Here is a 26,416-nt window from a genome sequence, read left to right as displayed (position 1 = left end):
CCAGTTGCTCTTTCTCCAGTCGTTTACGACTGACTTTGCTGCATATTTTTGTAGCAATTCAGTACAACTAGTTGTGCTTAATGGACTAAAAGACCATTTAGCATAGTTTTGAGTCCCTGTTTGTCTAGGTGAAGGGATATACTTCTGTGTCACTGTGGTTGAGCCCAGCATTAACAGTGCAAAAGCTAGGTTGGCCTAAATGTAACTCCGGGTCTTTACCAACTGCTAGCTTTAGTGATGGCCTTCATGTGACTGATTGCAGTGTTCAGTTTCTTTCCTCTTCGTGGACAATTGTTTAATAAGGGCATCCTCCCGAGAGTTCATTGTGCCCAGTTTTGGCCTGGACCTTCTGGTCCATCTCAATGTCTTACTTACCAAACTATTTTTGAAATTCTCACTTGTCATCTCTCAGAAGATCATATTAATAGGGGGTCTTCTTGGACAGAGACTGTCAAAATACCACATTCACCTTCTGGGTCTAACATTAGTCAAAGGATACTTGACTTCCACTTATGAGCCCTGTTTTCGATCAGGCGGGTTCCTTTGACACCCAATTCAACATATAATGCAACAGCTTTCACTTCTTGATGGGGAGGGTTCCACATTTGTCATGTGGTCTGGCAATAAATTAAACAGTGATTTCCTCGACTCTATTTCCTGAGGGCCTTTGGACCTTACTTCTGGTGTTAAATTTCAGCATTGTGTCCTCATATGCGTCCTCCATCCCTCAAAGGCTCTTGTTGAAGTCTCCAAAACCAGAGAGAAAGAGAGAGTGGGTGTTTTCTTGTTGGTCAGGGTCCACATCATTAGAACTTATTCCCCCTAACCATAATTTGGCCTCAGAAGATGACAAAGAAAGGCCCGCTTTTTGCCCATTTTCTGCCCTGGTCTTCCCTCTCTTCTGGCATATGTTATTCCTATGCTTAAGTTGCACTCATTGTGCAAACACTGCATTTTAAAAGCGGTCATTAACATAGTTATAAGCAAACTCATTCCTAGGCTTCATATTATTGAGGGAACTGGAGAGGATGCACTCCTCCATGAGAGAATGGGTTGCAGCTAGGTATATTGCATTTGCGCGCATTTGTGTGGGTGACCTGTAGACTTACGTTTTTAACTAATTTAAAAAGAAATTCTGAGCTTACACTAGATGGTACGTTTCTCACTGGTTGTGACCAGAACTTGTGGCTTCAAAGTGAGTCTGACCATAAAGGGTAACTATGATTTTTTTGTTTTTTGTTTTTACTTAATTTGTTCTTTCAATAAATAATGACATGGATTAGCTTACTTTATATGCAGTCTTTCACTTCATTGTAAAATATTTCAGTATTTAGGTATAGGCCTAAACTTATAGGCAAAAACTGAGGCATAAGAGATGAAGGGTGCGCTGTAAATTAGTTTTTGAAAGTTGAAGATCCTTCCAAATTCATTAAAATGAGTGACATTGAGTTGGATGCATCAGTGGAGTACAGTGGCTTCTAAGGATTCATTTCATATGCTACAGATACTCCAAAATTTCACAGTAAATAAGTTGTGTGTTTTGGTTGCGGACATCAGTGGTTGGACGATCACAAACCTGTATACAAAGTATCTATAACAACAATTACCAATGATGCATAATTTGTGCCCACATTTATATACATGTTCAGTTTTTCAAAACATTTGCAGTGCTGATGGCACAGTAAAGCAAACACTTTAGTGAAAAGTTGAAGGCTTAGCCACCTTTTAACTGTCTACAACAAATGATTTATTTTTTTCCGGTCTCTTTACGTGTATATAAAGTGAATGTGTTGCACTTCTCACCAGTTAATACACTTCGTCCAAATTCGAGTAATGGTCAGATTCGAGTAATTTTCTCAAGATAACTGTCATGGATTAACTGCTGATGGGTATTTGAAAATATGCTATTGCAGTTGTTTTGAGCTTTGAAACAATTTTCATGTCAACATATTTTACCTAACTTGATTTTTTTCTGCTTCTGCAGCCCTGGATACAAGCCATTTTTAAACATCATCAAACCTCAGCTGCAGAAACTAAGTGAAGTAGCAGACGAGCAAGTTCCGCCAGAAGCCTTTCAGCCTCTGAACTCTTCTAAAACATCGGAGCCAGCCAGTCCCAGGGCAGAGGAGAGCCGGAGCTCTGCTAGCCACAGCGCGAGCCCTCAGAGTGACGCAAGCAGCAGTAGCGTCAGCAGGCATGAGGAGGACATGTCCAGAGAGCTGGAGGCAGCTCCCTTCCAGGACGGGAGCTATGACTGCAGTGTGTCCTAGCCACAGCTAGAGATGGGAGAATTGTGTGGCAGTATTAGTGGCGTGGAAAGGCTGTGCATTGACACAGCCGCCTCTTTGGTTTCACAACATTTCCTGCACATCCTTCCCTACGGACACAGAGTCGGAAAAACTCAACATTAGATCCATGTAGGAGGATCTCTTGGATTTAGTTCTTTTGTGGCTGGTTTTGTTTCTACTTTGACTGCTACTGCTGTCGAAATAAATACCAGTTATTGTTTTACTTCCCTAACTGAAGACGTTTTGCTGTTCTCAGTGAAGAGGCTGGTTCCGTCAACTCCACTTTGTTACTAAACTTTACATTTTATTTACTGCAAACATCCTATGGAAGGAAATGGACATGAGCCTTTGCACGTTTCACTCAACATTAACCGTTTCTGTCGAAGTACATGCATGTTTTTATGTAAATGTCGTTGTAGAGAGACTGTAACTGGAAGTAGTCATTCTAGAATCTCCACACTTCTTTCACCCTTAAGTGAAATATCTAACACAGGTCACTTTCAGATTACATTTTGAAGCATTATCACTTCCTGGCCTTTGATGCACATAAATATGTCTTTGTGCTTATCTGTTCTGTGCTCAAAGCTTAAGACTTGTGTCTAAACTCGAACCATACAACCATCAAAGGAAAAGTGGCTGCACGTACCTGTTCAGAAAGAAACTGGTATTAGTTAACTTTTTTATAATTACTGCTCCTTCCACCTTACCCCTCACTTTGAGAAAAATGAGGAAGACAGACTATTAAGGGTTGGCAATCTTTGTACTTTCAAAGTCAATTTATAACTATTCGTTAGGCACAAAGTGCTTTTACTCACTCAGACCACCGTACCACATGTAACCCATCTGACGTCATCCCTTGCTGTTAAACTAACATCCTTGCTAATGTTGAATGGATTTGATATTGTTAATTTATTCACGCCACAGTAATCTATTTTATCAATTTCAAACCCAAACTAAAGAGTCTGTCATTTGAACAAATCAGGCTGTGTTCCCTATTCTTGCTCCAGTGTCAGATAGCCTAGTTTGCTTCCTCTAAGCATATAGCGGTTCAGGAAGAAAAGGAATATATTTTGTGCCTGAAATGTATGCCTTAAAGTGAGTGGGTTTGTGGAAAATGAATCAATCAAATTAAAATTTCTTCAGATTATGAACTCGTTAGAAGACTCAGGTTGCTAGAGAAATTGCAACCCGTTCTGCATCAACATGGAGTGCTCTTCCTAAATGCATCTGCCTCATTTGCTTTTGCTCTACCGACTGAAGAGGACTTAGTCCTGTGCTGCGTCATGTATTTTGACATTTTGTTTTTCTCATTTTTCCATCTTATATTAGTACCAGGCACAAGGACTACTGTTTGCAGTGGAATGACATTTACTTGGGGCTGAATCACCCTGTATCTTGCTGAAAGTTTCAAGACCTGTGTATCTTGTCTACAGGTGCTAGAACTGAAAACATGCATGGGGTAAATAACATTGTATGTGTCACTAGTGCTTAGTTCCCATGTAAAAAAAATTGCGAGTTGCCTAAAAAGAGACTAACCCTGGTTTTGAAATGCTAACCTGTACTTGTGGTATGGTCCCAACCTTTGTAAAGAACAAAAACAAACTTCCAGAGTTGATTTTTTTCCCTTGACTTTGCTACAAGATCTGTCTGCTGCTCAAGATTGCTACCAAATAAGAAATAACAATAATATCAAAAGATATTTTATCAGCAGACTATGGTCACTGTTCTTTGGTATTGAGGAAAGGTTTCCGGAGCTAAAACCCTGTTTTTGCACCCAGTCAATCTTGAAAGACCGTTTCTGGAAACTGCTTTTGGTGCTTTTGGTGGTTGAGGATTTTTTTTCAAGAATCCCGCTCCCAGTGACCTCTTTGGGGCGCCAATCGCTGAGATGACATAATGAATATATGTCATAAATGTATTATTATAAAAAGAAACGTCTAAACTTGTTTAAAAAATAGATACCAAAAATGGGAGTGCAGTGGTAGCTTAGATTGTGATACCGATTTACAGAAAAATAGTGATATCCCAGATGATGTCATGTATTGGGTTTCATAGAGATTCCGAATTCCCACAGGTGTGCATAAGAGCCATATTCATTTTATAAGGAAGTGAACATTTTGAAAATGTCTAATCACACTAACAGAAAAGATGAGGAGGTTGGTGACAGATGAGACATCAGTTATGTGTCACTAACCTACAGGTATATTGCCAGAGGTTAGACTCTTGCCCACCTGTGGACCAAGATTCACAAGAATGTACTCCATCTTTGATGTCTAAAATGCTTAATAGTATGTTAGTGATATGGTTATTAAGTGTGGCTTTTCTGGCATTGAATTCTGTGCCCGATACTTGTTACCAAATGTGATACTTATTTTTCACCATCTTCTGAAGTCATTCATATCTCTTAGAGCTAAGACAAAAAGCAGTTGGCTCTTATAGAGCCCGGCAGTGCTCATCAGACCTTATTTTCGACTTTGTGTATCAGTGTTATCTTATGATGTGTGCAACCTGGCAGGCAGTTCTTTAAATTAGTTGTCTTTATGGAAACCCTCTACCACCTGTGAATATCAAATTTAACTAACTCACTCACTGCATTCCCATCAGCAAGCCTTTCCCACCCACTATTTTGTTAGAATGTAGTGTATCAGCATCCAAAAACCTCTGCACAGGGTCTATTTACAGAATTGTTTCTGGCTTTCTTGTCGCCTCCTTTTGCCATTATACAGGAACCCTATTAGATATACCAATCTTTTTTTTAACAACACATTTCTATTAATTTTTCGTAATAACTGTGGTTTCTGCAGACAGCACATAGGATAAAGCTGTTACTTCTTAGATCTACCAATCTTAACAGCAAAAGTTACCCCAGAATATCAGATTACAGCATTTTCTGAGACAATAGCTCAGGGTAGCTTAATATAACATCCTGCATATGCCTTATTTATCCGTTGCCTCGTGACCACATGCATGCCCTACTCTCATCTTCACCAGGCAGGGTTACTAGGAAGTCCGATTTAACAGGAACCACATTCTGATTCTTATAGCCCAAGAGTGGTCGTGCCCCCATTGTGTTTGGTGCTCGGATTAAGTGAACTAATCTCTTTTGTACAAGCCATTTACCTTTTCTCTATAGCATATAATTCCTCATTTCTTTACAATACTTCGACTTTGCATTGTGATTGTGAAACACCAGGTTTACAAACTAGTGATGCTTTCCCGTTCAGCTGCTGGGTTTTTAATTGTTTCCAGGAAAGATACGACAAAATCACAAAGGGTTGAGGTCTTTGATTGATTTTTCTGCACCAGGATCTTCACTTTCTTTGTTGTGATTAATCAATTTAACAAATAGGCAGTTTAATTTTGCAGATAAGAACATTCAAATTGAATCTTGTGTGATATTTTGGTCGCTCAAATATTTTCCTACTGCAAGTCCATTCATGAAAAGGGCTGAAATGTCTAATCATTTGGGGGAAACATTAGTTCATAGTTTGGCAAACTGGTTTGTCTCAAGTGGGACGTTTTTGTGCCAGTCATTCTTTCATCAAGAGGAGGAGACTATCATCAAACAATGCATGATATTAAATAGTACACATCGTTTAACAAGTGTAATGTCCTTGTAACTCAGCACACTTTTATCCTAGATGCTTTCTTTCTCTCACATATGGGATAGCCTTCTTGTTTTCTTCTAAGGCTCTGCAGAGGAGCCCCTTTGTAATGTATGTGCGAAGAAGGCCCTGCTCTTGCACTGTTCACCTTATGATAAGCTGTTCACAAAATTCCCAACTCCAGCATTCCCTCTTCTCAAAGCACCACTTCTGGAATAAATGCTCAGTTTGGGCACGTCCTTTGCCACCTCTTCACTTATACTGTATTCAGTCCTGCACGGTAACCTCCTCTAAAATATACTTTTATGTCGTAAGCCCCTCTCATGGTAAAACAAGGCTAATTTCTCATTTTCTTAACATAGGTTTTCTAAGTTTTAGGATTCTGATCACCACCAGCCCCCATTTCGGGCCAAGGTCCGTTTAAGACCGTTCTGAAGTGGGTTTCCTTGTTTGCAATCGCTTCCGCTAGCAGCCTGTAACTGACGCAGCAGTTTGCATGCAAGGCTCGCGGGAGATGCCGGTGGGAGCGCGCGCGCGCACTCCCCTGCCTGTCTTCAGTCTGCTAGGCAGCTTTTCTTTTCGTTCGTGGTTCCAAGGATCCCCCAATAAATCAGTAATCTTGATGGTTCCACAAAGTAAGAAAAACTACTTTCACCTAAGCAACTCAGTTCATGCAGTGGCTCTATTCCTGCTTTTAAGCGCGGGTGACTTGAAGGTCGAAGCTGAACAGGGTTCAGGGAAAGAAGTACAGAAAGGCTGTTCCTTTCTAGTGAACACATACATGTTATTTGTTGTAACAGAAACATTGTATTAAAAACCGTGTACATATAATGTATGTTTTTGTGAATATTGCTGTACAGATATTCCCCAGGTTGCTGCTCGTGCTCCTGGAGGGTGTACTATAGAATCTGACAGACACTTGTGTGTGCTTTGCACATGTATAGCGTGTAAAAAATAAATAAATAAAACACCAGCTGATTGCGCATTGCAGTGGAATTGAATCTCTAGTATTGGCTTATGAGTGAACTGCAATGTCATCCCTCAGTGGCTTGATTTTAAAAATATAGTAACTGCCACCGAAGCGGAAATCTCAAACGTTTGCGAAAAATATATATTTTTAAACATGTTACCATTGGTTCTTATTTATTACATTTGTAAATGCATTTTGGCAGCGTGAATGAATTTGTATGTATATAGTATCTGCTATCATGTTCTGTTTTCAATTCATTAATGCAAGTTGTGCTTTCTTAAACCCGTTATTTTTTCTTGACCATTTTTATGGTGTACCACACAAAAATAAATACGAAAACTTATTTTAATTACACCACCATTATGAAAGTCTGGCTGCAAGTAACATGCACACTAATCTTTCAGGTACTTATTTTCCCTTCCAGCTGTTCTAAATTTGTTTGTGCTCAAGGTCTATAACAGTATTACAATTTAAATATTAGCTTATTTGTACTGTGCAATTTCAACAAGAATGCAACATATTACTTATTTTATACCAAACTATTTTTGTAACAGAAATGTATTTGATTATCACATGGACCAAATTCACTTTTGTGGAGTTTGAAGAGCATGCTACTCTGCCAGCTTGGTAGCACAGTTGTATAAGAGTGAATGTGCATTTTGTATTTGAGTTAATGATGAGGGGAGTCTAAGCTTTGCATTTTTAGAGTGCACAATATCCAAGTCGCAGTGTGGACAATACCTACCCTTGTCTACTTTTACAATACATTTCTGTTTCAGATGGCCATTCTTTTGTTAACATGAAGAATTAGCTGTTTGAGGGGAAAAATGTAATTCATCAAAATATTTTTTTTTAAATTCAGTTTTCGAGCTGTGATGGGTATGTTGCTTTAATTAGATTGCGAACATTATGACCGTTTTGTACGTTACCACTACAAGTGCAATAACATATCAAGTAATAAAAAGATGAATTCTTAACGTGGCACAGTGTGGTTGATTTACAGAGGGTATGTTTTACACTGCACATGGAATTCTATATACTAACAGAAAAAACTACCCTAGTCGTGATGATTTGAAGGCTTATCCTACTGCTGGGAAAACAACCGTAATGTGTATTTGACAAACGTGGACTTCCTTGTCTTGATTCAATGAGAACTACGGCCGCACGCCTGGCCTATATTGTAATCTTGCAAAATTTCATCTTGTAACACATCGCTGCTCTCACATCACCATCAACGATGCAGTAACTTGGGAAGGGTCAACTGACAATACTGTTGTTACCAGAAAACCAGACACAGTTGTAAAGGAGAAGATTACAAATAAGGCTATAACTGTAGAAGTCTCAGTCATCAGTTCTTACCATGCAGACCTAAGTTAATGAAAAACCTGAAGATACAACATCAAATGAATAAAGCAACAGAAATGGTCCCAGCCCTCTCAAATAAATCACAAGAAGCTACTGGTGCTGCCCAGATAGGAGACGTACTAACATGAGAGATAAGCTATTGTTGGTGCACTAACAGCAAATATTAGAGATTAATGCTTAACATTATCCAAACACGTCAATACTCTTCTCAAAAGAATATAAATGTCAGTCGGCCACATCTCTTACCTCACTCATTTGGCAGTTTGATTCTGCCTTTTAGGGAGTGCTTGAATTGCAATGCATGAGATGCATGGTTTTTAGCAACTGGCAGGGTCGATTTAGAGAATGCAGAAGCCATCTTGGAATGAAGCCTGTCCCCACTAAAAGCAACACATTGTACATGTTAGCCAAACACTTACTTAAAATCTAGATAAGTATGTAAATACACAATAATACTTGCTAGGTCTAGTTTATACATAAGAAGGGCATCTTTTCAACCAAAAAATGGCACCTCAAAAATTTTCTTAAAAATACATGTGTAACTCGTACTTTAAGTAAGCATTTGTTTGTAGTCACAGTTATGTAGGTATTAGTAGGAAAAGACGCATTTCCAAGAATATTCCTGTGCATCTCTTTCCTTGCCTCACTCCACTGGCTCCCGCCTGCTGCGTGTTTGTGAAGCTCAAAGTCACAACTTTGCTTCCAATTTAATTCCCCAGTGTGTACCTCAGAAGCTGTGACTGCTGTTGTACATTTCCTGGTGCACACTGGACTTGTCCACATTTGTCCAACACCAGATATTGAAGCATGCCGTTTCCTTTCCCACTACAAGAGAATACACCATTCTCTCTGTAGAGGTATATAGCCGTGGTATATGTCTTTCAATCAGAAGAGCTAATGGTGCAAACCACTTTGGGGGTGATGTCTTTAAGATTTTGCTGAAAACTCTTTTTTTTTTTTTTTTTTAAATGAGCAGCTGTCAAAATACAGTAACAGTCGGCAGCTCTCTATTCGCATTTTTAATGTAAGTAAAGTGATTAGAGGTCCCTCGAGTGTAACACAATTCATTTCTGTGGTTGGCTCCCAGAAGTCAGACACACAACATTTTTTGTAGAAGGCATCGGTACATTCGATCATTACTAGAGGTCCCTAGAGTCAGAAACAATTCTTTTCTGCAGCAGAGTATAGTACTTTAAGCTATCACTAGGTGTTCCTGGTGTCAGACAATTGTCATGTTCCGTTGTCCCTTTGATCATTCTAGAAGTCCCTAAAGTCAGAAACAAATCTTTTTTTATAGCAGGCTGTAGTACTTTAGGGGACTACTATGGGTCCCTGGGTTCAGAAACAAATATTTTCCTTAGTAGTCTGCTATACCCTATATCGACATGAGAGAGTCCTGGAGTGAAACGCAGATCTTCTCTGAAACAGGGTGCCGTACATAAGGTCATTATTGGAGGGCTGGAGTTAGACTGAATTCTTTTCTGTAGCAGGCTGCAGCACCTTAGCTTGTTCCTACGGGTCCCTGCAGTTGCAAAATAGATCTTCTCTCAAGCAGGTTGTAAAACCTTGGTCATCACTGGGGACACCAGTGTCACACATGTCCTTTTTAATGAGGCTGCAATGCCTTGTGGAGTTAATCGAGGTCCCATTGGTGTCCACCACTGCCTCTTCAGGCTCAAGATACCCGAAAGTTATGAATAGAGCAGTTGCCATGGAAAGTCTTTTGTTGAACACGACAAGCAACAATGACTAAAAGTCGTTTGCATCAGACGAGATCCCTGAGAGCACTTGGCTTCCACATAATTTGCTTATTGCCTTGCACAAGTGTATCGATTTTTGCTAATCTATGTCTTGAATAAATATGCTACTCATTATCGAGGTCCTCGATTATCTTTGAGTAAATCCGTCCAGATGAGCTAATGGGCATGCAAATGCCAGTAAGAGAGCAGAGCCATTGAAAGAAAAAAATATGTCCGTGACCTCAGGAATCATCCAATCAAGCCGCTGTGTAACTGAAATACAGGAGAAATATGGAAGAAAACTGCCTACTCAACAGCAAGGATCTACGACAAGTCATCCAGTCATGATCAAAGGGTTGATCCAAAGCTCACCATAAGTATATGTTAATGTGTTGGAAACAACATATACGAAACGGTCTGTAGTTAGACAACCTACATTTTAAATATTTTAATTTTATCTGAGACCACAACCGAGCACACTGAGTACATATTTGTCAATCTGATGTGGGATGAGTGGAACCCCAGAGTTCATAAGATTACTGCATCACACAGCACCCAGTCATGTTGGGAAGTAGGAGGGTAGCCTCTTGAATGGAACTGTAATAGAGTGGGAACAAATCACCCTTACATAGCCTTGTTGACAGCTGATCCATTTGCCCACTAGAATGTAAATGTCAAAGCTCTGGTGCAGCTTTGATTCAGGGAGTTTTTTTCTTTGATATGAATGCTGGCATTACTGCCAAAAATACACTTCAGATGCAAAAACATGAAACCCTCTAGGATACTTTCAAATCAGGCAGCTTGAAGTATGTTACCAAAGAAACCAAGATCTCTGAACGACTGTCTGTAACCGGCCCCCTGTTTGCAACATGAGCATATGCTGGTGTTTGTAGGTTAAGCTCAGTTGAAATTATAAAATGTCTATGGTACCCCTTATGGAGTTGGGGTTGGTGGGGGGTGTCTGTTGACAATGTCCTTTCAACAGAAACAAGATGGGGCATGTCCATACCATGTGAAAAAAAGTCTGCATCTGTGGGAACACACGAAAGCAAGTTGAAAGGGGAATTTTGCCAATGCGCTATAAACGTCAGAGTGTAAAATACATAGCATGTAGATGCCCAGTCACCCCATAAGGAGTGTGGCTTCTAATGATCTGTGCTCAGTTATACTGCACATGTGGTAAGCCCAGGCTGTCGGAGCTGCAGGTATTTATGGAACTATGTGCGTGACAAAGAGAACTGATTCTGAAGGACTTTAATTGAGCACATATTCCTGCTCTGCCAGACATCACCCAGAGTTGTAATTCCAATTCTATCCCATTTTACGAAGTCCTTTAAGTAGGCAGTGGGATGTACCCATTGTCCCTTCCACAGTGGATTGGGTTGAGTCAGATCTTCAAGACCACTGTAGTCATGGCTGAGAGGTGGCTAGGAAGAGCACCACCAAAGAGGAGCCCCAGTATTCTGTCTAGGCCTAGACAGGAGAGCTCTTCATGCTAAGCTGGGTTTTCTCAACCACCCATCAGCTAATCATTAATCACTAGCAGTTGGGATGCCCAGTAATAGAGATGGAAATCGGCCATCCCCAGTTCCCCCATGAAATACAAACTTTCTACATTTGGCTATGGCTATGCAAGGTGGACGACCTGCCAAAACAAAGGTGTGGATCAGTGTGGAGAGTGTCTTGAACCAATGATTTGGGATTTCAAACTGGAAGTTTTGGAGGATATATAAAAAACAGGAAAGTATCATTTTAAATCATGCGACTCTTCCTTCTCTAGAAGTCTCACTTCATTTTGGCGACCAAAGGGGGTGGGAATTGACTCTCCTTGCAAAGTCTGGGTCTCCGGAAATGTAAATATTGGATATGGATGCAGGTTTGCAAGGACATGGTTGTTAGATCTCCTAGAAGAGGGACCAGGAGAAATTTATTCCAGTTCACATAAAGCCGAAGGCTTGCTTGTATAGCCTTAGTATTTCAAGGGAAGGAAGACCCTGGTTAGCTCGGAAGAGTAAGGTAACATCTGCATACAGTGCCAGCCCTGCATCTGTGCATCACAATGGTTAAGTCTTGCTAGTGGTTCAATGGCTAGGGTGAAATGGAGTGGAGAGGGGGGACCTCCATGTCTGGCTCTCCTGCCAGTGAGAAAGGGTTCAGAGACTACCCCATTCACTCGTACCTGGACCGTGGGTTTGATGTACAGAATTTTGATATATGTCCAAAAGCGCAGATGAAGCCCATTCCCTCCAGGACTGTAGTCAAGAAGGACCAGCAACTAAATTGAATGTCTTCTTGAAGTCCATTAGCAAAAGAGCACACAGGTCTCACATGGAGCAGAGGTGAGCGAGAGCCAAATTTACACCGCGTATGCAGTGAAGGGTACTGTGGTTTGGCATAAAGCCACATTGGTCCAGGTGGATTAGAGTGGTCAGGACCTGCTGGAGCCTTTTGGTGAGGATTTTAGCATAAAGTTTGATTTTAAAATTAATCAGTGAGATCTGTCGATAGATGAGTGATCAGATTCCTTTGCGTAGGATGGTGGTACCTGACAGTTGAAAGACATCTGTTACTGGGAGTAATAGTAATGTCTAAATGGGACTGTCTTGTGTGCCAAAGAGGTGTGTATTCCCTTTCATGGAAGCCACATTCTCAAGGTATCATAGATCCCCAGTTGATTCCATCTTGGACATACACTGCTTGGCCTGAGATAGCCAGCCCGTTGTGGACACTGCGTAGGAGTTAAGGGTTGAGACTGCGGACACATTAAATTTGCCTCCTATCATGGTAGTTCCTTGTGGAAAATTCAGGATGACTTCTTCTTTTGCCTACAGTACAAGAGTAGTTAGCTGGGACGGTACGCAGCCACTCAGTAGATTATAATGGTGCCCCTCGAGGAGGCCCTCTAATCCCACAAAACAAGCCTGAGTATCTGAGATATTCGAGGTCACCACCATTGTAAAGAAGATGTGCAGGAAGATTGCAACCCCCCTGGAGCCCCAAGCATATCTGGCATGAAACACCCTGTCATATTCGTATTGTTTCTGAAATGAACATCACATTACCCATTAGTTGGGAATGTGATGCAACAATAGGACAATGGCATGAACCGTTTGCCATATTGGAGTACTGCCGACCTCTTCATGCAATCTAGGAGGCCGTTGACATAAAAGGGCATAGTCGTAAAGTGCATCATGGGGGTTTAAAGAAGAAAGAGTGAAGGATAGGGTAGGCCGTGGTAGCACAGCCTGGTGGGCATGGGGTCCGCGAATGCCCGTGCCTTGGGCATGAGGTTGTAGGCCAGAATTTGACTGTATCCGATGTGCTGTGTGTGTGTGAAACAACAAAGTACACATATAAAACTACGCTTACACCCAACTGCCCTCTCCTTATACTTCACCCCCGAAGCATCTGTCGCCTTGAAACACCCTGTACCACTAATCATTACAACAGTTTGGACAAAAACATTTGAGGATACGCTGGTGGGTCGTGTTGTTCAGGGTCTTTGGGGCACTGCAGTTTTTTATTGGCAAAGACTAGTGAGACCTCACAGCCCCTCCCCCCCAGCCCTACCCCCCACCACAGGCTTCTGCTACAATTGTTTCAATAGCTTCATGCCTTTTATCAACTAAAAAGGTAATCAGTGAAATTGGTTCCTGATCAGTACCCAACATGACATAAATGGTGCCCAGATAATAATGTTTTCTTTAAGTGTTATATTTTAATATTGCACAGTAGGGTTTTCATGCGGCTTGCCAACCAAATACACAAAAGAATGAATTTGGGAAAAATAAATCATAACGATCTATTTGTTCAAGGTATGGGTAGCTGAGCGCCAAAAATGGTGGCCACCTATTGTGTATGCTGTTTGTGTGATCAGAAAGATCGAGGGTGCAGTGCTGCATAGTGGAGTGTTTCACTACCCAGAATCCTGAAATAGATATAAAAAAAAAAAATCTAAGTTTGTTGGCAGCAACAGTTCTGGGAAACCGTGATATAGAAACTGGAAGCCATGAAAATGTCCCCTCCACTCTGGGCCGATGCGTAAATCCCAATATGCATACATAACAGAACACATGCAATCAAGAACATTTTACTCCATATCAAACTAACCATGAGCAACGTGTCTTAAACTCTAAACGTTGAGAATTAATACTACTTCCAGCTTTGATGCAGCAGGGGAATGGTCAAACACCCAGTAGGTTTATCAATGGGAGTTTATTATTGATTCATTGGTCTGACTAATTGTTACTAGAGTGGAATTACCATCTGGGTTAAAATTGCCATAAAAGTCTACTTACCTGAGAAATACACTCTGAAGTTCTAGTACCTAGTACCATACCCATTTGATCCCTGGAAATCAACAAATATGAAGAATTAGCCAGTCTGCCTATTTTTTATTTCCTGGAGCTTGTTAACTAGTGTGATCAAAGTGATTGGATGAGTATAACCAAAGCTAGCAAATTAGAAATAGTTTTTAATTGAACTGTAATTAGCACTTGTTTTGTAGACATTTATGTCTGGAGAAGATGGGGGGGGAGGGGGGCTTTTTTATGGTTGATAAAAGGACACAAGAATGTTGATATCTGATAGAGACTTCTAGTTGCAGATTCCTTACCTTAGAATTTCCCCCCAGGCGTGAGGCGGGGGAAATTCTAAGGTAAGAAATCTGCAACTAGAATATGTCTCTACCAGATATATCATTACCGAAGGTAAGTAACTTGCACGTTAAGAATGAAGCTTATGTACCAAGGGCTATGTGAAGCTACGCTACTTGGGAAGCAACAGAAAGCCAAGAGCAGCAAAGTGCATCTAGTTCTGTATTTCTTCATTCTCAAACCCCAGATCATATCGAGCTGGTATTGAAAGGTTTCTGTTGGCTACTTATTACAACTACAGCCTCAGCTCCATCCGGTCCCAAAGTCTGGTCACTCCCATAGCCAAGAAAATCGAGTAGGGTGGAAGGAGAATTGCTATACTGTTACACTTTGTGGACAGCATCAAAGCTACTGTTCACATTCAGGAGATAACTGGAGAGGCATCTCTACCAACAACCTCCCTAAAGACTGCCTGACATAAGGAATCCACTCTTTATAATCTCAACCTGTTGGTTCCCAAGGGTTCTGAAATAACCACACCGGTTGCATTTGCTGGGCCTACTATGTAAATCCCGAATGCAATACCCTATTTTTTTTCACGTCTGTCCAGTGCTTCCCTCAATCCTACTGGCAACAAGAGTCAAAATGGCAATTGCAAGGTCAATGAACATCTGCTAACAACTGTGGCAATATCCAGAGAAAGGGAAAGTGTTCCACCTACCATTCAGAAGGTCAGTGACCCTCATTGGTAAGAATGCACTCACATTAAGGCCCTTCTCTCCTGCAAACGTGAGTAGAAGAGATGAAATTCCATTGTAACAATCACAAGGATGTTTAGAGGTGGTGTTACAGCCGTAAGCCCTGCGACCTCTGATAGGCTGCCAAAATGAGTCAGCTAAGCTGAATGGTGCCGATAAATAACAGGAGAGCTGCCATCCATTTCAGTTTCAAGTCACTAGTCTAGTAGGCAGCCAGGATGATGGAGCAGCAGAGGGAAAAGCGGGGGGCGGGGACCGGAACACCCAGATGCCTAGTGCTAGCTGTTGCCATTTAAGCTAAGCAGTCATCACATAGCACTGGGACTTTCCGAACATTTACCCAATGAGTAATCAAAAGACTTTAGCTATATTTGGATACTGACATATGAAATATTCTGAAAAGAAAGCAACAGTACACTCGGGCATATTGATACTCTGGGCTGAATTCTCGTAATTTCTTTTTTTTTTTTTTTTTTACACTAATTCAGCGCAAGCCTATCTCCATATTTATACTTTGGGGCTAGACACGTCTAGCGTCAAAGTTATGGAGTTTACGTTGGTTTCTGGAGGGGAGAAGCTACCTTGCGGCAATGAGATGCAAGGTAGGCTCCCGTTCAGAAAAGGACGATATGGCCTTTGCGTCATATTTATCCCCCTGTGCTAAAACCCAGCTGGGGGGATGGGGACCTTAAATAATGGCGGTTAAGCTTCCTTAGTGCCATTATTTAACGTCTGGGTATGGGCAGGCGTAAGGGGACCTGTGGGCATATTTCCATTGTCAGAGACCATGGAAAATTGCCTACAGGTGCCCTTCCCTGGCCCCAGGGACACCTCCACCCACACCAGGAGGACACCTAAGGATGGGGGGACCCATCCCAGGTAAGTCCAGGTGAGTATTTCTTTTTTTTTTCCCCCAACACCGCAGACTTGGGGGCCCCCTGCACGGCTCTGGCCCCAATGGGCATGGCCATTGGGGTGGTGGGCATGGCTCCTGTCTTTACTAAGACAGGAGCCATGTCCGTAGGGCTTGTGTGCCAGAAAATGGCGCTACACTGCTTAGAGGCAAATTGTTTTGCCTCTAAACAGTGTAGCGCCATATTTTGGCACACAAGCCCCGGTTCCCCCTACGCCTCCCAGCCCTGTTAGTATCCTTTCCAAGGACGCTAACAGGGCCTTAGCGCCATTCCATAAATATGGCACCCGGCCGGCACTATACTTTTTGACGCAAACCTGCTGGAGTATAAATATGGGCACCAGTCTCATGCATTTCTTCATTTCTCAAGACCCTGCCTTCACTGCAAGCTCAGCACAGGTCATCAGGCCTTCAGACATTCTGCAAGCTCCTTAGTAAGTGTCACAACATGAAACAGAAAATAAGATGGTTTCTACATCCTCTTCTCTGACACTAAGGGGCATATTTATACTTTTTGGTGCAAAACTGCACTAACCCAGTTTTGCCTCAAAAAGCTTTGCACCAGCTTGCACCATTCTTGAGCGCCAGCCGAGCACCATATTTATGAAACAGTGCAAGCCGGCGCAAAGAGTAGGCTAATGTGAAAAATTACGTGGGTGGGGGTGGCGGTATGGAAGAAGGGGATTTTGCACCAAAAAATGACATTAGGCAGGTTAGAGTAAAAAAAAATGACTAACCAGTCTAGTGTCATTTTCTGACACAAAACCATCCATACCACATGACTCATGTCTTAGAAAAGACTGGAGTCATGCCCACCACCCCAATGGCCAGCACTGGGGACCAGGGTCGCCTGGGTATGGCCATTGCACCCAGTGCCATGTAGGGGGGCCCATTTCACGGACCCCAATGGCACTTAAAAAAAAATAATGCTTTCCTACACTTACCTGGGATGGGGTCCCCAATCCTCCGCTGTCCCTCTGGTGTGGGTGTCCCTGGGGGCTTATTCCATGTTGTTCCACCATGGGAATAGGCCCACAGGTCCCCTAGCGCCTGACCTGACCCAGGCGTTAAATAATGGTGCAATGCAAGTTTTGCACCATTATTTGACCATTTCTCCCCCTGTGTGTGATTTCAGCACAGGGGGATAAATATGGCACAAGGGCCATACCGTTGTTTTCTGCACAGAAATGCCTACCTTGCATCTCATTGACACAAGGTAGGTTTCAACGTCCAAAAAATGACTAACTCCATAACTTTGGCGCTAGATGGGTCTAGCGCCATAGTATAAATATGGAGTTAGTTTTGCACTGAATTTGCTTTTTTTAAAAATTATGCAAAACAAGTATAAATATGCAACAGTGTTGGGACTGATGCACGGTAGCGCAAGTACTCTCTGCGTCACACAAAACTGATTTGCATGCCCTAAAGCACCTTTACATGCACAAATTAGTATTGCATCACACAGGAGTGCTTTGGGTCATGGGAGCTTTTGAAAAAATTATGCAATCAACACTTCAATACTGAGAAGCATGGAAGGAGCCTCAGGGAGCCAGCAGAGTAACAACCCCAACATAGAAGACTTGCCATCATCCCAGGGTAAAGGAAGTCCAACTTCAATGAGGAGAAGAACCAGGGCCCATATTTATACTCCGAATTAGCATACATTTTTTTATGCTAATTCAGCGCAAACCTAACTACATATTTATACTTTGGCGCTAGGCACATCTAGTGCCAAAGTTATAGAGTTAACGTCATTTTCTGGACGTGGAAACCTACCTTGCGTCAATGAGATGCACGGTAGGTGTTCCCATGCAGAAAGCGACAGTATGGCCCTTGCCCCATATTCATCCCCGTGCTAAAATCTAGCATGGGGGCCTTAAATAATGGCGCGAAGGGCGTCAGAGACCATGGAAAGAGCCAACAGGTGCCCTTCCCTTGCCCCAGGGACACCCTCACCCACCCACACCAGGAAGACACCTAAGGATGGGGGGGAGCCCATCCCTGGTGCTTAACTGAGACAGGAGTCATGTCCATGGGGTTTTAACGTCAGAAAATGACACTAGTCAGGGCAGAGACATTTTTTTTTTGCCTCTGTCTGTACTAGTGTCATCCTCTGATGCTAAACCCTCTGTTCCCCCTACGCCTCCCCCACCCGGCTAGCATCCTTTTCTATGACGCAAGCCGGGCATTACCGCCGGCTAGTGTCATACCATAAATATGACGCCCGGCCAGCAAAGTGGTATGGCGCTAGCCGGCGGTAAACATTTTGATATTGAAGTGCGTTAGCGCATTTCAGCGTCAAAAAGTATAAATATGCCCCCAGATTTTAATGTGAAGTGACAAAAACATTAACATCTCCTATTTGTCACCTCGAAATTGCCATTAGCAAGGAAGGATGCCATTCAGCAAATCATAGTGGACAAAATCAACTGTGTAACACAAACAAAGATGACCACCCTGGGGTGCAAGAAGAGGTGGCATGATTACAAGTGCAGGACAAAGAAAAACTGGCCAGGAACTTTAAGGCAGCCAAGAGGACCTGATGTCCAGGAGGACCTGAATCTATTAGAGGAGCAAGTATCATCCCTTATTCCAACAGTGTTGGTAGCTGGAATGGAAGGGTAGGATAGTGCTGAAGTGGGGGACAGGAAGAACTACAGAGTGAGTCAAAACAAGGGACCCTATATTAGCAAACTGTCATGCAGGGAAACGCAGCAGCCCTCTGCTGTGCTGCGCTGCATGAAAGGGAATGAATACCCCACGTCAACTAATCCTTCACCTAACTGTCCTTTCCATGGGCAGTACCAATTTTATCAGCCCAGTCCAGCCCAGCCAAGTTTCCCAGCTCCATGATTGATGTGCTGCCGAAGTCAAGGTATTACCTCCCAATACTGGGGGCCTCATTTACAAGCCCTTTGCACCGCCACGGTGTCAATTTTTTTGGGATGCAGCAGCAGTGCAAACTGCTCCATATTTACAAACGGACGCATTGTGCCCAACACATCAGTTTGTAAAGCCCTATGCCACATTTTACCTGCACCAGGTATAATGTATGCAGTGTAGGCGTTCCCAAGTGAAAGGTCATGAACTGGCCCAGTGAAATTTACAACTTTTCCCTGCACCACTCTACAACATTGCTGCATCAAAATTTTAGCACCTTCTCAGAGGAGCCTTAAAATTGTCGCTGGGCTATTTACGATGGGACTTTCCTCTGTGTCCTGACGCATTGCTGGAGTTACGTCAGTTTTACGACAAATCCAGCAAGGCGTCACTTTATCATCACAGATGCATCGGGCTTTCTGATGCATCCATGAAAATGTGCGCCATGGAGCTCTGTATTCTAAAAACAGCGCATCCTTGGCATTATAAGGGGATTTGCGGCAGGCACAAGAAATTTGACACATCAATGCCAATGTGTCCGTTTCTTGTAAATGAGGCCCTTGGTCTTGTAGTGTCATTTATCTCTTCACAAAACAGGACTACAAGTTACAGAATACAAAGTAAAAAACCTGGACTGGAGCAGCACATCACGCATGGACCTGGGAAACTTGGCAGATATTGCATTGTCAATGCAGGCCCCCTTGCACAATCACACAGTTGTGCTTGTGTTGGGGCCAGGTAGCCCAAAGTGTACTTTAGGTTAAAATTATTCAGCGTGTCTTTGTAGAGGATCAATGTCTCACCCTAGAGCAGTGGTTCCCAAACTTTTTTGACCCACGCCTCCCTTGACCTATTGGCTATTGGCCGCGGCTCCCCATTATGCTATTATTTTTTTTTGGGTGGGTGAGGGGATGTGTGCCGGGCCTCAGGAGTACTTACATTTTTCACGCTGAAAATAATTGGAATAAAGCCAATGAAGGTATTATAATCATAGATGTAACAACATAAAAATATAACAGTTGTTTAATTAAAAAAATATATAATTGGTTAAGTCAGAAACAATATAAACTATGCTTAGAAATCTGTACTGAGGGGAATGTCTCCAGTACTAATCCTATGCTAGACAGCATATGCTCTCCTCTGCACTCTGGTGTTTGACTGTGCGTCGCACAAAGCAGCCTATTTGTGTGCTAGATCTGGGAGTGACACCAGCAGCATGCAAAGTTTTGCATATATGGTGCTGCACTCTGTTTTCTCTTTAATGCAAAAATGCACAGCAAAATTTGAAGTTTCATCACATTGTGTGAAATCTTAGTAAACTTGAGCCTGCAGGTTTTTGTGAATAGAACTAGTGTGTACTATAATTACTACCACTAGATGGTGTTTGAGGATTAAACTTCAAGGCCCTTCCTTGCTGTATTTCAATTTCTCACTGGAAATTCCACAATCACGAGCTGTGCACTCTAAACAAGGAAAACGGCTTTTGACTTTTTTTAATGGAGGGGATTATCTAAATTCTAATATGCAGCTGCAGAATTAGGTCACTGCTATCGGTAATGATGCAGCTCATGGCGCCCCTGTCTTGTTTTGATGGCGCACCTGGGCGCCGTGGCGCACAGTTTGGGAACCACTGCCCTAGAGGGTCTCCAGGTGCTGAGAAGGTGCATGCACTGCAAGTAGCATCACTCATTTTGTGTGAAGATTATCATGGCCAATTGCCTTGCCGCTGTGCTACTTTTCAGAATACCAGCATGCAGCACCTATAGAGTATTCCCATGGTTGTTTGTACGAACACCTCAAGGAAGGGACTGTTAGTCCTTCCTTTGTGTCTATGTTCACGATCCTTAGGATGTCATTTGACCCCTCCCTCTTCCTCCTGATTGGACACCTAGTTTCCGGCGTCCTTTATCCCCTACTTGACCCTGTTTCCATTCCAACTTGGCGGGGAGGCGGCACTCGGAGTGGACTGAATCTGGACCCGGAGCATTTTCTCTGTAAGTGACTTTCCTATATCAGCCTCACTAGTGCGCTGGCACATTGAATTCTTGACCGCGTCCCGTTTAACTTTCTGGGAACGCGGGCTGATGTTTTTATTGCACTCCTAATCATGCCAGGGGGGCGGCACCCGTGTTAGACGGTTCTCGCTCGGGGAGGGCGCATTACGATACATGAGCTTCGCTCCGCATAGACGTTATAACCTAGTCTGTGCCCACGTTACCGGGAACCTATGGGAACGCAGCCTCCACTTGTCCTATATCCTTTCATCTTTCAATATTGACAAACCTTTTGTTATGGATGTCACCTTCACGCCGCCTCTTATTTGGCATTTATCGTCCGCGTTTCACTACGTTCATGGGAACACAGTCCCTGTCATTTCTTGCCTCTTTCTCACATTTAGGTAGCACAATGGTAGTCCTCATGCAAGCTTTTCTTTTCCTCTTTGTTCCTGGCAGTCCCCATAGCCCGCTCCCCTTAGATTTGACAATTCCTTTCTTTTACTATAGAGTATGTTTTACGTAGTCATTATGCAGATGTCCAGTCAAGTAACAAATGATGCTATCGTCTTGCCTGTTTACCTTATGTGAGCACATGGGTTTTTCCGATATCTGTTTTTTGTATCTCATATGGTGTACTGCTTGATAACAGTTGTGAATTTGATGAATATATTATGCAAATTTAGTTTCTAACATGTTATTTTAGAAACAACGATTGATTTTTAGCTTGCGCTTCCTATGAAAACTTTCCCTAAATCAAGGATGGTAAGCATACCTATATTTAACTGACATATCTTCCTTATGTTATACTGCCACTATGACCATAATCACCATATTCTTTTTAATTGATCATCACTAATTGTGTAATTCCCCAGAAGAGAGTTGGGAAACATGTTATGTTATTTTGTTTCTCTTTTTGTTCGACTACAGGTATGTTTCAGTTCCTCTAGACCAATTTGAACTGTAGAGAGTATAGTCTCACTGTTATATGTTTTTTCATTTTTGACCACAGAGTATGGTTTCCTTACTATTTTTTTGGAGAAGATTTCACTAAGTCCTGATGAAGCGCCAATTGATATGTTTGGATGTTGGAAGGCGCAAAACATGTTGACATTCTGGAGTGGAAAAAGTAATGCCTTTTTGACCACTCGTTTTTTTTTTTAGAGTAAAGGACCATTATTTCCATAAACTCTATTTGTGTTTTTAACCTTGACCAGCACTTCCTTACACTAATAAAATTGTTTTTTAAAGGGAGTGTCAGAGCCAATTTTAAGACATTGTTTCTTTCTCTTCAACCTTTCTTCGCCCTTCATCTTTTTCATGAAATTCTGGAAAAAAGTGGCCCCCACCAGGGTCCCGTCAGACACTGTAGTTCCAGTCTGATGTGGAGCAAGCCCAATGATGATACATGAGGGCCCTTGCTTCTGAACTAACTCATTCCTGAAACACCTAGAGTTTTTTTGTGTTGTCTTGTCTTTTTTGGAACAGTGTACCTTTTTGATTGACACATTATGATAAGGGAGTATGTACACTGGACCAGTTAATCTCCCAGTCCCGCTTTTCTTTTTCGAGCATCACTCAAACAGCCATGTATATATAGTTTCTAGTACAAATCCATATTTTACACAGCTGACCTGATGTGCCTAGAGAGGTTGGCCCAGGTGTAGGCTGCCCTGGAAGAGAACACCATACCTCCTGGCACGATCATAGGGATGTTTTGGGTGGGTGGGTGGGTGGGTGGGGGGGAAGGGTGAGTGCAAGTGATGCACAGCAGAGGTTCATGTTGGTTGATGGAAGCGTAGATGGTGTGTGAGCTAGGTGGGCCCCTGGTAGTGTAGTTCATTGTAGGTGTGGCCGAGCATCTTGACCTGCAAGTGTGCCTGAATGGTGAGGCAATAAAATGTTCCTGAGGTGACTTGTGCTGCAAGGTAGGCTGAGTAATAGTCTGGCAGTGGTGTACTGGATAGTTTGCTTCTTGTGTAACAAGTGTGCAGAGATTCTGTAGTAGAGGTCATTGGTGTATTCCAGTGAACATGTTATAATAGCCGGGGTGATGGTCATTCAGGTGTAAGGAGGGAGCCATATGAAGAATTGTCTAACAATGCCAAAGGAAGTGAAAGCAGGTGGAGGTGATTGTGGCAATTTGGAGTTTCATGCTGAGATGGGTGCCAAGGATGATGGACATGTGTCTGTGATGGTTGGAGAGTGAGGGTTTTGGGCCTAGTTATGTGGGCAACCAGGATGAGTACGTGGTGCAGAATGTCATCACACCTAAATTGTCATGTTGAGTATGAGCAACTAATCTCACATAAAGGTATCCATGTTGGTCCATAGCATATTGTTACTACTGTTGGTGTCTTCTGAGAGTTAACGTATGATCTGGGTGTCATCAGCGTACGGGTTGAAGCTAAGTCCCTGAGTTTGAATTATGATTGCCAGAGTCCTGCACATGTCCAAGAGAGTGGGGCAGAGTGAATCGGTTTGCGGTACTCTGGAGATGAACCCCTTTGGGTTCTAAGGGAATGGACTGAGCATGAGCTGTTGCATACTACCAGTTATGATATAGGCTATCCACTTCAAAGATGCTCCTTAGTTCTTAGTGTTGTGGAGGTTGGAGTTCATGAAGGTGTGTGTTAGAAAACTACAGGCTTGTCCAGTCAAATTTGGATTATGGCATGTAGAAGCCCTTCCCCTTACATGTTGTGCAGCAAGGTGGCTTGCATGTAGTAGTGTGTGGACGTTTGTGAAAGATGAACCCCAGGGTCCAATAATGCACACATTGCATGCAAGACAGTACAACAAGGCAGCTTGGTGTGTAAAGCTGTGAGAAAGGCAGAGTGCAGGATAATGTGAGTTAGATTAACAATTGACATGTCTTGGCCAGTGCTAGACCACAAACAGATGGCTAGAGAAAATGCAGACACCCATACTAAATGTTGCAATGGTCTCTGCAGTGGTGGTAAGCCAAATTTGCAACAGTGCAGGCAGACAGCAGACTCATGTAAAATGTGGCTCATTCATGCACCCGCTTTTTCGGGCAGGGCAGCAAGCTGCATTGCATTGTCTGAGATTTACACAAATAGGCCCCCTAGTGAATACAGAGGTTGTGTGAACAACATACATGTATCACCATATGAAAAGCAACAACTGTACAACATAATCATGCACACTTGTAGAAACATATGTTCCTTATATTCCTGTGTACTTGAAAGTGAAGAAAAATACTGCCTGAATGTTACACAAATAGCTTGTCATAATGAACCATGGAATCCTCAACATTTCTCTATATCTTTCCAGAGGGACAAACAACACCTCCAGGAGGTCAGCCTGACTGTAATGTCTAACCTGTTGAGGACACCATCCTGACCCCCATGGATGAAGTCAACTTCCGACAATTCTCCTCTGGAACTGGCGAGAGAAGACAACATTGTTGGGCCCCCAGATGACGACAGATTTTATGGAAGGTGTGACCCTTTGATACTTGTGCCACTTGGTGTTACTCTCTCTTGCCTTGTGTGTCACAAGGCGTTCACACATTACAGCTACATTTTCTGTAATAATTTTAATTAATAAAGCAACATTACTACATGCTGATGGTACATAAATACATACCTATGGGGTCTCCAACCGCCATGCCTAGCAGGTTCACCTCATCTGCCTCATGGTCTACCACATCCGCCCAATGGTGCTTGAGCTCCGAAACAGTCAAGTCTTCTCTGAAAACTTGGGCTATATGCCACCGCCCCCTCTCCAACCTGCCCTTGGGCGGGAGGGGGGGTAGCCTTGGCTCACCCTACCCCTGGAAGCCACCATTTGTGGCAGGTGGTGTATTATCCACCGTATCAATCCACCAACCTCTCCCTCTGAATAATTATTGCCTCTACCCTTTCCAGGCAAAGAGTACACAATATATTGGGAACAGCGACAGACCAGACACAGACCACACCACAAACAGCAACACTCTCAGCAAAACTCTCTCTCTACTCCAACAACAACTAGCTCCAACCCACAGACACTAACAGAAAGTGAAAGTAACTTTCACAGTTCCTAGTATGCAGCCTGCTACACCAATTGCATAATTTACTAGGTTTAAACAGCACATTTTCGACATTTGCGTTGATTTTTCTGACACATTGCCACTAAAATGTATATTGCATGATGCACTGCGCAGTTGCATTTATACAGCTACGCTCAGGCCCACACAATGGCAGCAATGTGCTGGTTTCGAGCTGCGCAACAGGGGCTGTGCGCCAATTCCAACTATTGCAACTGGGGTGATGCGCCAGTTTTGACCAGTGCAACAAAGGCAATGAGCCAGATCTACAGAAGAAAGCATGGCTTCTGCTGGAACAAACATCTTCCATGAGTGGGATGGCACCGCTTGGCAGGTCAGACTGACAGATGTCAGAGTCCAGATGCTGAAGTAGAGTGGTTGGAAGTCTTTAATGTCCCTGAGAATTCATAAGAGGAAGCCAGCCAGATTCCCCTTGGAGTCACTCTGGGTTCAAGGAATGCACATGCAGTTATTATCACCCAGCCTAGGGAACAGAAGCAGGAAGGCAACACTCCAGAGATGATTGCTCCCACATCAATATTCATACAGGTTACCAGGGTATACACCTGAGTACCAGTCACAGTCATATGTGCATTAAAAGGCAGATCCTGGGCCCCCTGCCCCACTCTTTTAGGTTCCCTATTCAGCCCAACCTCTCTCTGCCTGAGATGTGTCCAGGCCTCTTCCTTGTGATGTATCACTGATTCAACACACACTTAGCGAAGCAGATAGGCAGGCAGGCTGCCTTTCCCATATTCCCGTACATATTCCACCCAGATTGTAGAACTATCAAATTCCGTCAGGTGGGATTCCTCGAATCCTCATGTTTCCCCAGGCAGCCACATCCTACCCACAAAGCAACCCAAGGTCCTCCATGTTATGTAGTAGGCCAGGCACTACTGCACTCAGGAGCATATTTATGAGAGACTTGCGCCGCTGTTGCGTCACTTTAAGTGACACAACAGCAGCACAAACCTTTCAACCATATCTATGAGGCCATGCAAAGCCACTTTGCATGGGTTTGAATGCCTTCATCTGTGTTAGGGAGGGGTCACATCAGTACTGCAGTGGGTGTTCCCACTCAACACCCATGGGTTTTGACACATCTGTAGCACACAGGGGAAACAAACTCCCAGGATTGATTTTGTGCAGGAAGGTGTTCCTTCAAACACAAAAACAATCCTGCCTACAATGCAGGCACCCTTGCAACATGCTACAAGGGTGCCTGAATTGGCAGCCAAAAATGCACCAGTGC

The 26,416-nt window shown here is 42.9% G+C and overlaps 1 protein-coding gene across 2 annotated transcripts in view; it reads left to right on the top strand.

The window, feature by feature from the left end:
- RIC1 (RIC1 homolog, RAB6A GEF complex partner 1) overlaps nucleotides 1–7,844 on the top strand; it is a 673,031-nt gene extending 665,187 nt beyond the window's left edge. For both annotated transcript variants that reach the window (XM_069240247.1, XM_069240239.1), the window contains exon 26: nucleotides 1,985–7,844. In XM_069240247.1, the coding sequence (XP_069096348.1) occupies nucleotides 1,985–2,270 (286 nt within the window). In that variant the 3' untranslated portion in view covers nucleotides 2,271–7,844. The remainder of the gene's footprint in view (nucleotides 1–1,984) is intronic.
- The last annotated feature ends 18,572 nt before the right edge of the window (nucleotides 7,845–26,416 follow it).

The sequence above is a fragment of the Pleurodeles waltl genome, chromosome 1_2 (genome assembly GCF_031143425.1).
Source record: "Pleurodeles waltl isolate 20211129_DDA chromosome 1_2, aPleWal1.hap1.20221129, whole genome shotgun sequence".
NCBI lineage: Eukaryota > Metazoa > Chordata > Amphibia > Caudata > Salamandridae > Pleurodeles > Pleurodeles waltl.
Note: the sequence above shows the minus strand (reverse complement) of the source record. Positions and strands in the feature narration are given on the sequence as shown.